This window comes from Manis javanica, chromosome 4 (genome assembly GCF_040802235.1).
Source record: "Manis javanica isolate MJ-LG chromosome 4, MJ_LKY, whole genome shotgun sequence".
In the NCBI taxonomy this organism is placed as follows: domain Eukaryota; kingdom Metazoa; phylum Chordata; class Mammalia; order Pholidota; family Manidae; genus Manis; species Manis javanica.
In genome coordinates this window covers 49,492,627-49,507,034 of record NC_133159.1, presented here as the reverse complement: position 1 = coordinate 49,507,034, position 14,408 = coordinate 49,492,627, and the positions used below count along the sequence as shown (strand labels likewise).

The window sequence follows — 14,408 nt, the reverse complement described above, 5'->3', positions numbered from 1 at the left end:
GGTCCAAGGAGGGAAAAGGAGAACTCTTTCCGCCGATTGCACAATGAAACCGACCATGTCCCGTCTTGTAATTCCATTCGCCAGCCTCCCCCTTCAACACTACTCTCTCTCTCTCTTTTTTTCTTAAACTGATATCTATGTGAAATGAGCTGAAGTTCACGGTCCAGTTAGGAACGGATAATACATTCATTGTCCCGGCAGCAAACATTTTTTTCACTCCCTGGAAGAATTCACGCTTGCCGCAAGAATAATAATTACGGAAAACTAGAAATGCACTGCTAACGAATTAATCCTTAACGGACACCATCCTAACGAGGGCAGTAATGATTTGAGGACTCTCTTCCTCACAGGACTTGCCTCTCCCGTGACAATAAGCTATTGTGCATCCTCCCAACTCACTCTACCTCTTATAGATCCACGGTGTCAAAGGTTGTCTGGCCTGGTTGACCATGACATGTGAGTTAACTCATTCTGCGGCTGCATGGTAGAACTTTATTAAAACTTTATTTGTGCCCAGAATAATTAAAAGATAGGGTGTGTGGGTCTTTTTCACTCAGAGCTAGACTTCCTAAGTGACTAGCGTCCTGCTCTGACATAAAGAAATGGGGAAAAGTTAGATCAGAGCTATGGGTCCCCGAATGGAAATGGAGTGGGGACCCAGACTTCTCTCAAAGGTGACTTCAGGCAGTCCAGTTAATGGGAAAGGACCAGAATTCACCCAGGGCTTGCTTCTCCCCAGTGCCCAACACAGGTCCTCAGAAATACGCAGCCAAGGAAAAGCCATGTACCCCATAGCTCCTAAAAACAAAAGTAAAGGGGATGTGAAGCTAGAGAGACAGAGAGCAAAACCTGAAGGCCAGGACAAATGCTTCATTTTGTTACCCCAAGACCGGCTTGGCTAAAATACCCACCTCCACCTTAAAACTTCTGATATTCTGTAAAAAAAATAAAAACAAAACAAAACAAAACAGAAAAAACCCCACAACTCCCAAACCCTGCCCCATGGGAAACCAGGGCAAGCATTTCTGGGAACTCAAGTCGCAGAGTGGCAGAGAGGATGGCAAGAGGAAGCAGTGTGAGGCCGCCTCACTGAAGAGTGTGAAAAAAATCAAATGTGAATTTGATGAATGTGAGGTCTGGGACATTTTGTCAAAGAGGGAGGGAAAGTAGAAAAGGGAAAAAAAAAAAAAAAAAAAGCAGCCCCGGCTGCCAACTCACCATCCACCAAGTTCTGGCCGAGATGTCGTAGCAGAGCTGCCATTTGATGGAGCCGTCGGAAGCTTTCCCTGCCATTACGCTGTCAGCAAGCTTCATCTGATGCTAACTCACGGGAGATAAGACACCTAATTGAGAAAACATTTGCAGTGGCATGTGGGGCAACATGTAGTCCGGTCCATACCATATGGAATCATGGGTAAAAAAAAAATCTCCTTGACAATGAACCAATCTCTCACAGACCCGGTGGCAAGGTGAAGTGGAGATGAGAAGTCGTCTGCTCCTAGCACTGTCTTCTCTCTCCTTGTTCAAAAACAAGAGCCCACTGCTACACATCAAAGAGAGGCGGTTAAAATTAGGGCTTCATCACTCAGATGATTTTGGTCTGCAAGGTTTTGCCTTTCCTTCCAACAACCAATCCCCCCTCTTTTTTTTTTTTAAGGAGAATAAAGAGATTTAATAGGACAAAGGCAGGTAGTGGACTGCGGAGGGAGATCGCCACAGGCTATTAGCCTAAAATTTCTGCTTGACAGATGGAACTGCTTAGAGACTATCATGCGATGTTTTGGGCTTTTTTTTTCCTACCCCCCTCCTTCGACTTTAAGTCTGATTCAGTATCTGTTTTTCACAGCCACTTTGCTCAAGAACGTGAGCTGTGCATTAAAAAAAAATGTTTAGTTCACTTTTCCTGTCTTACACATCTTGCTGGAAGCAAAGCGAACAGTCTACAACCAAATCTGGGAACAGCTGAACAGGTTTTCCAAGAAGTTAAAAAAAAAAATTCTGGGAAGAAATATTTCTCCTTCCTTGCCTTATTTTTTAAAAATTATTTCGTTAGTTAAGTTTGGTTGTGGGAGAACATAAACATGAGATGACAGCACTCACATTCCTTGATTTTTGGTTCGGCTGACATTATATTTAGATGTTTTTTTATGTGAGGAAATGTATTACTGGTATTTCACAAGTTCTAACCTAGGCTAGGCTAGGAGTTTTCTCTATTTTTTGGTGTCCTTTTCTTTCTCTTTCTTTTTTTTTTTTTAATTAATTCTGGGCTTTTCCAGTCTGTAAATAAAGTGATCAGTCATTACCAATTCAGTTTAACACAATTCAGGCTAAACTTGACATGAATGCTTCCTTATTCAGGGAAAATCACATCTGATTTCCTTACTATAACCAAACCATCTTCCTCACAGGGGTTTTAAACCACACGTACTCTGTTTAGCAGGAAAAAATAAACCACAGCATGGACCTACCAATAAGAACGGCTGTAGAAATGATTTTTTTTTCTAAGTGAGAAGAAGTCCAGGCAACTGCTGAATTTCAAGTCATTTTACTTCAGGAGTAAGAGGGAAGAAGAAGTAGAGAGAATGCCCTGTATTTGTTATATGTTATTCTTTCAAATCATGTGAAATTAGGAACTGCAGAAATACTTTTGTAAGAGCAGTGTACCAAATACATCCTCATTTTTATTCTGAATGTAAGTGATTCTTTGATCCCCAAGAACTTAGCAGGGACATTAGAGTTCCCTACACACAGCCTTCCATGCAGGTACTCTAGAGCACGGGAGAACCTTTCTATGGCCTTTTTTGGGGTGGTTGAATTGCGATCATTAAAAAGTTGTACATGTACGGCCCAACTATCCAGCCGATTTTTTTTCTAATCACATTTCGACTGAATAGTATTTAGTTGAACTTCTTCGGGACAACTTTTAAGTCCTAAAGAGGTTAAATCTGGTGGCTTCTGCTTTCCTATTTCTGACCCCTTCCTTTGTAGGGGTTACTTTAACCCCTTAGCATCAGGTAAATAGTTGTTTTGACAAAAATGATTTCAGTCAAGGAAATTTTACACAGTTGCCTCTGAAGTGTTTTATAACATAAAGCATGATGCAGACTGCTTCTACAGAACGAATTACAAATACGGTAAAGAAAACATTTTTTTCTTTCTCATCATGCATTGTAACAGGATTTCTTCCAATAATAGGGGGGTAGGTGGTAGTATCGTAGCAGCATCTTTGTGCTCTTTGTTACCCTGGCATGACCTCTCTTTTTGGAAAAGGAGCATGCAGGAGCACAGGAAACGTTGTTACCTTCAGTGTACATAAGCGATGGACCTTCTGTTCGGGATCTTTTCCTGAACTTCCAGCCAAAACGTTTGTTGCCTTGTGCAACTGCAGCATCATGAAAATAGCCTAGTTATTCCTTGGTTTACCATTGAGAGAAGGAAAGGGGAGCAAACTGGAAATCCTATATACAAGGTACAATAGTGTAAGTCAGGAATAAGTAAGAGGGAAAAGGGAAAAGGGAAAAGGGAAAAAGAAATGAAGCAGCATTTTTGTCTTTGAATCAACCTCTGATTTCATTTCATCCTTTCCTACTTGCCTCTGACAAGGACACAGAAAAAAAATTTCCTTGCTGCAGTCTCTTCAGCATTTCTCCCACGGTGTAAAGGCCCACGGACATTTGGACCCCTGGGCCCACAGCTTGACAATTTCTGAGGTTGCCCCGTAGCAGCCTCTTGAAGTGGGAGGTGTCTCCTATCTGAGCCGCTGCGTTTCTGAGCCTCAGAACACTCTATGCAGTCCATTATTTATGAATGAATGGGGCATAAGGTAAACTAGAGTCCCGATTTCACTCTGCAAATGCTGGAATATCCAGGAAGATTTTTACAGGAGTTTTGAACAAAGAAATGAGAAGTATTATTGGATAATGGTGTTTTAAATCCAGAACAATTAGGTGCATTTAACTTTATCATTGTTCTCTAAGAGGCTCGTGGAAGCTGCCCTTTCCCATATAGCAATCAGTCTTTTCACAATGTGGCCTGTTGTTAATAGCCTTAAAACAAGATTAAATAAAACATGTTAAATATTGCAATTATTGTGGGAAATAAAATTATTTGGTGAGCATAATGGGGAGCAATTCAAGCATTTAACATGATCCAGGAAATGCTACTCCAAACAATTGCATTTGCTTTATGCATTCTTCCTCTTTGATTGCTGACAGATGCCTTTTTGGAAACAAACATCTAAATGGTTTGCTTTCAGTCAGGAAAAAAAAAAAACAGAAAACGGCTACATGTTTTGAATTTAACTCTTGTCATTTGAATCCTTCTTCCCACTGCACGTGAATGAATATGAGGCATAGACAGCACTCTCATCAAAAACTAAGCCCATCCGGATTCAGACTTTCTTGCTTCCTTTGAACATGTTTTATAAGAAGTGGGAATCCCCTTAACTATGAAGCCAAATGATGGTTTAAACTGCTGGGCTTGGTATGAGGAAGATGGCCAGTGATGCTGCGGGAAAGGGAATTGTTTTCTCAGAGTATGAAGCCTCCAGTCAAGAGCAAGTCACCTGCTAGCCTCTTTGTGGCTGCTGTGGCCAACGCTCCCCTAATCAGCTCCCCACTTTGTTTAATGTGAAGAACCCAGGATCACTGAGAGGACGGGAGGGTCCCAGCTGTGTCTCTGCCACAGTGTGCTTGGACATGCCTGAAGACTGCTGCCATCAGGTGTGCGATACCAAGGAAAAGTTTGGGTTTTTGTCATATGTTGCAAAAAGGCAGCATGAAATGAAATATTAATGATTTTCAGAGGCTGGATACTAGAGTGGTTGAGAACATTGTTTCTGAAGTCCAATTGCCCTTGCCCCGGCCTGGTTGGTTACTGTGAGATCATTCCCAGGTTATTTACCCTCTCTGATTCCCTATGTCCTAATCAGGAAAATTTTATAAAATGTGTACTTAATATACATACACACACACACACACACACACACACACACACACATGCACACACACACACACACAAATATGTAAATACATGATTGTATATACAGATATGGATAGAGTTTGTTAGTAGCAAAACTAGGCATACAGTCTTTAGTTTCTGACATGTAATGGGTGTTCCAAGTTGTTTTTTTTTTTTTGTTATTGATGCTTTGTTATTACTCCTCTGTTGAGGGAAACATCCTTTCTTCCCCTTTTGGTCCTAACCTGGGAGGCTGGGTTAGGTCTTCCGTCTGTTCTTCCATAATAACCTGTGCCTTGCTCCACCCTAGCTCTTAGCACCCTCTCCTGGAATATGCCTTCTAGTCGACCTTCCCTCCTGCACCTTGAGACTGTTGAGAGTAAGGGCTGTGTCTTCCTTGTCTTAGTAGCTTTGAGGTCAAGCTCAGTGCTGAGCAAACAGCAGGGGCTCCCTAAATGGTGAGGAAAATACAGTAAAAGATAGTAAATGAAATTTGATTACATTCTTTCTATATTTACACAGCCTTTTCATTTACCTTGGCTCAAACTATTGCCCCTTCTAGTACATCATCTGTCTTCCCAAATTAATTCCCCTTTTCCAGACTCCAGTCCACAGTGATTCCTAACACCTCTGAATTCCTGTTGCCTTCCTTATCAGTATCATTCACTGGTACTTCACATAGATCAACTACAATATTATTTATCTTTAAGGTGCATATGCCATTCATTCATTCATTCACCCATATAATCAACTTTTGCAATGTAAGCAACTACATTATTTTTCCTCTTTCTTTTCAAGCTTTGTTTCTAGGGCCTGGAAATTTCAAACTCTAGAAGAGCGACTTGATTTTGAATACAATATATAATAACAGCTAACACATTGACTGTGTGCTCTTAGCCAGGTACTGTTCTAAGATCTTATTTATTTATTTATTTTAGATAGATTCTGAATTTAGAGATGGAAGGATTCAAGCCTAGGAATTATGACTCTAGAGATTCAGCACTCTGGTGTTACATCCTAAACCATCAAAGGAGGGAAATGACAGGATTCAGCAGGCATGTTTTAAGGTACTTTCAGGTATGATATGTCATTAAACCTTCACAATAAACTTAGGAGGTTGATATTATTATTTTCAATTTATAGGCAGGGTCAAAAGGTAAGAGTCTTGCCTAAAAACACATACTAAGAAAGAAGAGCAAAGATTCAACTTCTGTCTATTTGGTAAAAAGCCCATGCTTTTCCTACTCTCAGAAGGTTTTTAAAAATTTCTTTTGTAGAGTTGGATGTTGGATGCTGGGCTTCATGAATATGTATCACCTTAAATCTCCAAACACTTGAAAATCATAAAATTAGAAATGTACACTATTGCTGAAGTTCTAGAGAGAAGTTCAGCCTGTATTGAGGAAGGATAACCTACTATTAATACCTATGTCTTTTCTCTAACCTTGATCAGGTGGAAAAATCTTAAAGTGGGGTTTAGGACATCACTGTCTAACCCTGAAAAGGAGTGTGTATTTCACACAAAAGCGTTGGGATAAGAGGAAGAATCGACATAAAATGATAAACATCTAGTTGCTCCAAAGCCCAGAAAAATGCTAAGGTCTTTGGTGGGAGATTTATCCCTTCTAATGGAAGTAGCAAAGTCTTCTGCACAGGTACATGTCACTATTATGCATGAGTGGGGTGACAAGAAAAACAGTGTCCCAACTCATCTGGCATGGTTTTCTCACTGTATGGCAGAAGCAAATGCTACAAAGCTGAAAAGGGCAAAATTGAAGAAAATACCAGAGGGTCCAGACAGCCCCATCCATTTTAATGATATGCACAGATTTATGATCCCAGGTATGTGTGTGTGTGTGTGTGTGTGTGTGTGTGTATGTATTTTGTTGTTGTTGAGAAAAATATTGGTAATTTTTTTCAGCAGCAATTCACCCGCCATGCCCTGCAAAGAATTAGTTTTCTTCTTAGCAGCAGCCCTTGTGCCTTATTTCCACTTAGAAATTCTTTGACTTTTACTTTCTCTGCATTTTCTCTTAACCAGCTGCTACCCAAGATTGGACTCAACTCTCTGCCCCTTGTTAAAAAGGAAAGAAAGAAAAAAATGCACACAACGCAGTCCTCTAATAAGTATATTCACAACTTCTATGCAAGGCGTTTAGGAAAACTAAAAGGTTAATATATTCTAGCTAGATGTTGGGTATAGAATGTCAGATCTGTCAAATTTCATTATAACTTACTGCTCATTGAAAAAGATTTGATTTCTTTTGCCACTGTCCTACTATGTTCAAGGCACAGACGGCCAGCAGCAGCCCACTGAAGACCACAGGCTGCCAGTGAGCGGGCTCGAGTGGGAAACCAGCCGCAAGCACCATCTGTTCCCGATTTCTAGCTGAGCCAACATGTGCAGTGAAGTGCATTCCATTCACCAGACCAGCTTCTCCCCTGCTCAAGTTATTAGTGTTACAAGTGAAATTATCTTTTCCAAACAGCAGGGGAGCTATAATCCTTATGGAACAGGACCTTAAAACACACACACACACACACACACACACACACACACACACACGTATGCACATACAAAGCACACACTCACATGCACACACACATACGACATTCAGACAGCTTTTGCTGAAGTTGTGTGGAAGGCTGCTTGTAAATTTAGTTACTGCCTTCATGGGGTTTATAAAGTATGTTTTATTAAGCATGATAACCTCTGAGGCAGTAGTGTATACATTGGCCTCGTTTAGTCTAATTGAATGATCAAATATCTTTAGGATGCTTTTTGTGGGCATGGCTAAAAATGACAAGATGGATGTATTTAAACCGTCTTAAAATGCAATGACTTTCAGATGCATGATGAGTTTTTAGGAATAATCAGTGGGAGCCCTTGCTGGGCTGGTTGCAGTAAACCAATCTCACGCAATGGGCAGTGCTGAGGCTGGTTGGCCAACTCTTGAATCCCAAAGGGGCCAAAAAACTAGTGTCACCGTGTAAGTTGAGGGACTGTAATAAGCTACATATTTGTCATTTGGGATTGATCTGTTTGTCTCAAGATCGATCATTTTAAGAAAAATTTGGAGATGAAGTGGCCAGGCTGATTGTGTGATAGTGCAATAAAAATAGCAGGAGAAGACAGGAGGTCTTTATGTTATAAACAGATATTTAGTAACAGGTGCTTGCCACCATGCTAGGTGCTCAGGATACAAATAGGAAAGACAGGGCCCTCCCCTCAGGGAGCAGACTAAGGCTCAGGTGCAGTGGACCCACGGTGGAGGGGTTCCAGTCCTGGTTCTTCGACATGCTCCATGTATGACTCTATAGGCTTCATCTGTAAAACGGAGATGCAAATGGTGGACTTGCAGGGAGTATTGTGAGAGTTAAATGAACTAACATACATAAAATGACAAAAGCCAGTGAAGGAACGTGCAGGTGCTCGATGTAAGTTGGTTTTCATCTACCTCTAGTTCGTTCCTGAATACTCAGGATCCTTACAAACTGTTGCATGCCCTTGCAGCAGGTTTCTCCTTTGTGGATGAGTGGCACTGAGTCCAGGGGGGCTGCCTTGGCTGCTGGATCCCCGTGCATGTCAGCCAACCTCAGACCACAGGAAGGTACCACCCCAAGTCATGATGATTAGGCACCTCATGTGTGCTTTTTGGCATAGTGAAGGAGAGACTGATTTTTCCAAAAATGAACCCTTTCTTCCCTTTCAAAACAGAGATCGCATAAATTCATGTAAACCGAGGAGAGGGAAGAAATACAACAATGCCTCTTATTTTGTAGATTAAAAAAATGAGAAGGAGAGAACTACTTGGAATCACCCTGCAAGGTAGAGGCCAGGTACCCTAAGATTCAGTGCGTCTGTTTGCCGCTGTACAACTGTTTCATATGTTCGAAGAGCTATGCTCTGAATTTGTGATTCACTTGGATTCTGATGCACATGAGACCCTGCTGCTGCCTCTGCCAACTGGATTGTCCGCCTGGCAGCTGGGTCAGTGTGCTGTACTCACGCTCACAGACATGGAGGTGTCTAGCAGAGTCCCTTACTGGATTGGCAGGAAAGCGAAACCAGTGCCCCAGGTACATTCCCTGAAAGCGACCTTTGAGACTTGTGTGAGACTTGTGGAGATTTGTTTGCAAGAATTTTACTGGGGTAAGTGTCAGGATCAACTCCTGCAAAGAAGTAGAAAAATAAGAGAAGAGGATTGGGTAGAAGAAGTTAGAATTCACACAGTCCCAAGGAAGGCCTGGCTAGTCCCACAGGGAACCCGGAGCTGGGACGGCCTTGCAGAACTGTTCTGGACTGTCAAGGAGGCTGGGGCCTTGGTACCCTCACAATAACTGACCAGTCATTGATGTGGGCCATCTCAGAGAATAAGAGATTTTGGGGTATACAGGTCTTTCAGACAAAGACAAAAATCCAGAAGGGTTATCAGCTGAGAGCTGGAGGCTCAAATGTTCCCAGTAGCTGAAAGGCATCTGCACGGTGTACTACAGGTTCACCTGACCTTGGAGAAATCACACGGCTTATGTGACGACACCTACCAAATTAGGGGCACACTTGGGCCTGAAATTCAGGCACCCCAGTGCAGAGCTCTATTCATTTCCCAAACAGCTGGGAGAAGCTTCGTACCCTATCGAGCAGAATCTACCTGGTATATCCAGGAGCACCCTTCTCACTGAGAAACAACAGGGGCGGGGAGAGGAAGCCAGGGCCGTGAGGACCCCCTTGGCCATCTCTCGGTTTTTTCTCCAGCTGCCCATGGGCAGGCATCTTCACCGGCACATACCAGCATTTGGGGAATGAACTAAAGAGACATTTGGAATGTAACTTTAGACCCATGCAGTCAGATCTCTGAACCTCCAAAGAGTCTCTTGGAAGGAGCATTTGCCAGCCTCTCCCTGGTGCATTCCACCAAGGGAGAAGAGGACTTGGGGGAGAGGAGGGGGCAGCAAAGGCAGCAGTGGAGTGAAAAGTTGGTTTTTCTTAGTCCTTGTATTATCATCTCAAAGAATCTCGTACAGCACCTGATCAAGAAGAGGAAAAAAAGAAAAAGAAACACCTAAATCGGAAGGATTAATGGTGTGGGATGATTAAGCCTTTTGCTTCAAAGGAGAGCTTTGGAGGACAAATCCAAGCTCCCATAATCTCTTAAAAAAAGCAAATTTGTTTGGAGCCGAAAGAAGGCTTTTAGGAATCTACTCCCGTTTTTCACCTCTGGATCTTAATTTCTTTTTCTTTTCTTTTTTCAGTTGGATTCTGTTATTTGCTATAACATCTAAAAAATGTATAAAGATATAATATATTTAGAAGTCATCTTGATTTTCAAGCTGTTGCCACATCTACATTCCACTGGCAGAAAACATGATGTGATGAATTGGAAATCCACAGGGCACACCAAATCTCTAAGCTGGTACCCTGTCCTTGGATCTTGATAGGACAAATCCGAGAGACTTGTTTCTGCCTTGCTTTCCACTGTCCCAACACAAATAGGTAACCACATTTATAGGGGATCATGGACTGCCCCTCATGAGAAGCAGAAATAGAGTTTCCACATCCACTGTGGGACATTTCCTTTCCACTTCTCTCTGAATGGTTCGGCGTAGGCTCCTCCCCTACTCTCTCATCCTTCCATATCCCATTCAGGACCTGTATGCACAGCTGAAAGCTTCTTTCATTTGTCTCCTGCCCCTTGCCCACTTCTTCTCTCCCTCTGGTCCTTCCTTCCAACATTTATTGAGCTCCTCTTATATGCCTAACACTGTGCCAGTTACTAAGCAGCTTTGATGATCAAGACAGAAACCTGCTTTCAAGGCACTTGTCCTCAGAGCAGATATGCAAGCTTGTTTTACTGCATTGTGATGGGCACCATGATGCAAACCTATAGGGTGCCGAGGGACAACAGGGAAAGGGCACCCAACTTAGGATGGGGTGGTGGTAGGGCTGGGCTGGTTGTATTTCCAGCCACAAATAACAGCAAAGTCTGGCCTAAAGTATGACAAAGCATATGACAGATAAAGGCAGATTTTGAGAAGGGGGATGGTGACAGGAGTTCTGTAGTCCAAACAGTAACCCAGCAAAGGCCTGAGGGAGCACCTGGTAACCCGAAAATATTCACATGTGCCTGGAGAGTTACACGTTACTGACCATCACAATGCTCTCTGTACATGGATCTGCAGCCCACTGTCTGTTTTTATATGGCCCATATGCTAAAACAGTTTTTAGCTTTCAAATATTTGGTAAAAAAATGAAAGGAAGAATAATATATTCTACCACATAAAAAGTGATAAGAAATTCAAATTTCAATATCCATAATAAAGTTTTATTGGATGTGGGTGTGCTCCTTTGTTCACATGTTCTTACGGGTGCGTTCACACTGCAGCAATAGAGCACAGTAGTTATGATGGAGACTGTATGGCCTGAAAAGCCTAAATATTTACGATCTGGCCCTTTACAGAAAAATGCCTGCTGACCCCTGATCTAGTGGATGGGGCTTAGGGCTTGGGGTCCAGCAGGCTTGGATTCAGATCCTGAGTCTTCAACTTCTGGTGGTGTGATGTTCTGCAAATTTCTTAAACTGTCTGTGGGTCAGTTTTCTCACTTGAAAAATGGTACTAATACTTCATGGGCTTATGAAGATTGAAGGAGATACTGTCTTAGAAAGCTTCTGGGAATAGTAAATGCTGAAATAAAATTATTTATTAAAAATAGTTAATGACAGTTTCAGCCATTTTGAGCTATTAATAACATTTGTGATAAGATAAATATGATAACGTTGTGAACTGCCATGCTCATTGCCAGAATGACTGCTTTGGGAATTATCAGTTAGAAAAGCAATTTTCTGTTAATAGATAAATGGGGAAAGATAAAGTCATATTTGTGAGTGAGAAGAGAAAGCTGTGAGGGAGCAGAGACAAGCTGTTGCCAGAACTCCTCAAATAAGATGATAATTACAGCTCAGATTGACCGAGCGCCTGCTATGACATGCTGCTGAGTACTCACATGCATCGTCTCAGATGATCTTTGTTTCAGCTGCTATGAGGTAGCAACTAGTGTCATCAACCAAGCCTCAGATGAGGAGACTAAGATTTAGAGAAGTTAAGGAAGTTAATCCAAGCCACACAGCCAGTAGGATTTAAATTATGACTTGACCTTGGAATGGTCTGATGCCAGTTTCTATCTTAACCAATGTGCTTTTGGAAACATCTTCTGATGACAAGCAGCAACCTCAGTATCAGGATCTAGAGCTATTCCTGGTGGCTGGCACATGGGAGCATCACACCAAGGTCTGCAGAAATGCCCATGTAGGAAAATGCCATTGCAACTGCCTAAATTCATTCCAGGGTCACTTTCTCAGAGCTTCTCATGAGACCCACAACCAAGTTGCTCCCTGATTTGGTCCTATGAGGGGTGGTCCTGCATGGAATCTGTTCCTTGGGGATAGGGGTATAGGTATGGCCGTTCTGGCAGCAGGCAAAAGGGAGTGAGTTTGGCTGTGAGACTAGGATAAAGTGTTGTGATTAATAAATAAGATCTGTTTGGTTTTTAGGTGTTACTTGTTGACATGGGAATATGCTTACAAACTCTTCTACGGTAAACCAAACCCACACGACTGGTCTGAGTTTGGTAATAATGTGTGCATATGTATGTATTTTGGAAATAATCTGTATATACATATGTGTTTTCAAAAAGATGGGAAAGGAATATGCTACAACATTCAGTGGTTGTCTGCCTCTGGGTTGAGGGAATAATGATGAATATTTTATTATTTATCTATACTTTCTGAAATTTGAAAACATAATTTATGTAATTGTGCATAAGTAATAAAATATATAAGTGCTGTGGAACTATGTATCAAGAAAGTTAAAAATCTTCAAATTCTTTAATGCTATACTTTCACCTTGGCACACTATCATGAGTGTGGATCAACCGTTATGTACACAGATATGTGTTCATTTTAGCATTATTTGAAATAGCGAAAAAATTTTAAAAAGTGTTCTGCATGGCACAGCTACTTCAAAGCGTATTATGTAGCCATGAAAGAAAATGTTGTTTACAAATAGAAAATGCTTATGTTATAATGTTGTGAGTAAAGCAGATACAAAATTGAGCATAGAATGAGCACAGTTCAGTGAAAACTCAACAATCTATTCATTAAAAGACAGAAAGAAAACACATTCAAGTGTTAACGGTTGTGTATATAATTGGTGGGATTATAAATTTTTCTCCCTTTTCTGCTTCTCTGTGATTTCAAAAGTTCCTTTGATGAATGGATATTATTTCTATAATGGAAACAAGTAGGCATTTAAAAACTATTAAATATGGAAATCTGTGTTGACTGGTGATTAGTCTTAAAAATACTCACTCTCTCCACAGCCCATTGCTTGAACCTTCATCCATGTTGCTTGCCTCTTTGATTAGCTGGATATTTCCCAGGTTAGCGATGAGAAGTTTAATGAGAATGTGAAGAGCACCAAGCTGGGAGCCAGGACATGTGAATTTTAGCCAGGGCTATGCCACTAACTCACTGCATACTCTTGAGGGAAACCTTTTTCCTCCTGGGACCTCAGTTTCCTCTATGCAGTGAGGGGAGCTGAAATCTCTCTCCAGCCCCCCTCAACACAAATAGTTCTACTTTTATAGTTTTCTTACTGAGTTTTCTGAAAACCTGTAAGTGAAGGATGATTCCAGTGTTAAAGTTTCAAAAGCACTAGACTGGACAACTTAGATTGTCTATGTCTAAATCATTAACTGCCTTCAGAGTGTAGCTGCTGTTCATATCACTTAAAATGTTTTTTTTTATTGTGGTAAAATACATATAATATGAAATCTATATTCTTAACACTTTTTTAAGTGTACAGTGCTGTATTGTTAATTACATGCACGTTGTTGTACAGCAGATCTCTAGACATTGTTCATCTTGCATGACTGAAACTCTATACTCATTGAATAATTCCCCATTTCCCTTAACCCTGGCAACCATCATCCTACTTTCTGTTTCTAAGAGTCTGACTACTTTAGAAACCTCACGTGAGTGGAATCATGCAGTATTTATCTTTCTGTCACAGACTTGTTTTACTTAGCATGATGGCCTGAACGTGCATCCATATTATAGCATATGACAGGATTTCCTTCTTTTTTAAGGTTGAGTGATATTTATTTGTATGTGTATTTTACATTTCTTTTATTCATTCATTTGTTGGTGGACATTTAGGTTGTTTCCACCTCTTGGTATTATGAGTATATTGCTGCAGTGAACATGGGGGTGCAAATATCTCTTCAAGATCCTGATTTCAATTCTTTTGACTAAATACCCAGAAGTGGGGTTGCTAGACCACATGTTATTCCCATTTTTAACTTTTTGAGGCAACTCCATTCTATTTTCCATAGCAGCTGTATCACTTTACATTCCTACCAGCTTTGTGGTTTTATGTTTGTTTGTTGTTTG

At 41.1% G+C, this 14,408-nt stretch overlaps 1 protein-coding gene and 1 long non-coding RNA gene across 9 annotated transcripts in view; one reads left to right on the top strand and one right to left on the bottom strand.

Moving 5' to 3' along the window:
- Nucleotides 1-1,719, bottom strand: part of NFIA (nuclear factor I A) — a 542,941-nt gene extending 541,222 nt beyond the window's left edge. For 2 of the 7 annotated variants that reach the window (XM_073234033.1, XM_073234032.1), the window contains exon 1: nt 1,219-1,716. In XM_073234033.1, coding sequence (XP_073090134.1) covers nt 1,219-1,314 — 96 coding nt within the window. In that variant the 5' untranslated portion in view covers nt 1,315-1,716. Of the gene's footprint in view, nt 1-1,218 lie in introns of all 7 variants that reach the window. The other 5 variants (XM_073234026.1, XM_073234025.1, XM_073234028.1 and 2 more) reach the window with 5 other exon arrangements.
- LOC108391468 (uncharacterized) overlaps nt 1-14,408 on the top strand; it is a 217,425-nt gene that overhangs the window by 1,605 nt on the left and 201,412 nt on the right. The gene's annotated exons all lie outside the window — the stretch shown is intronic.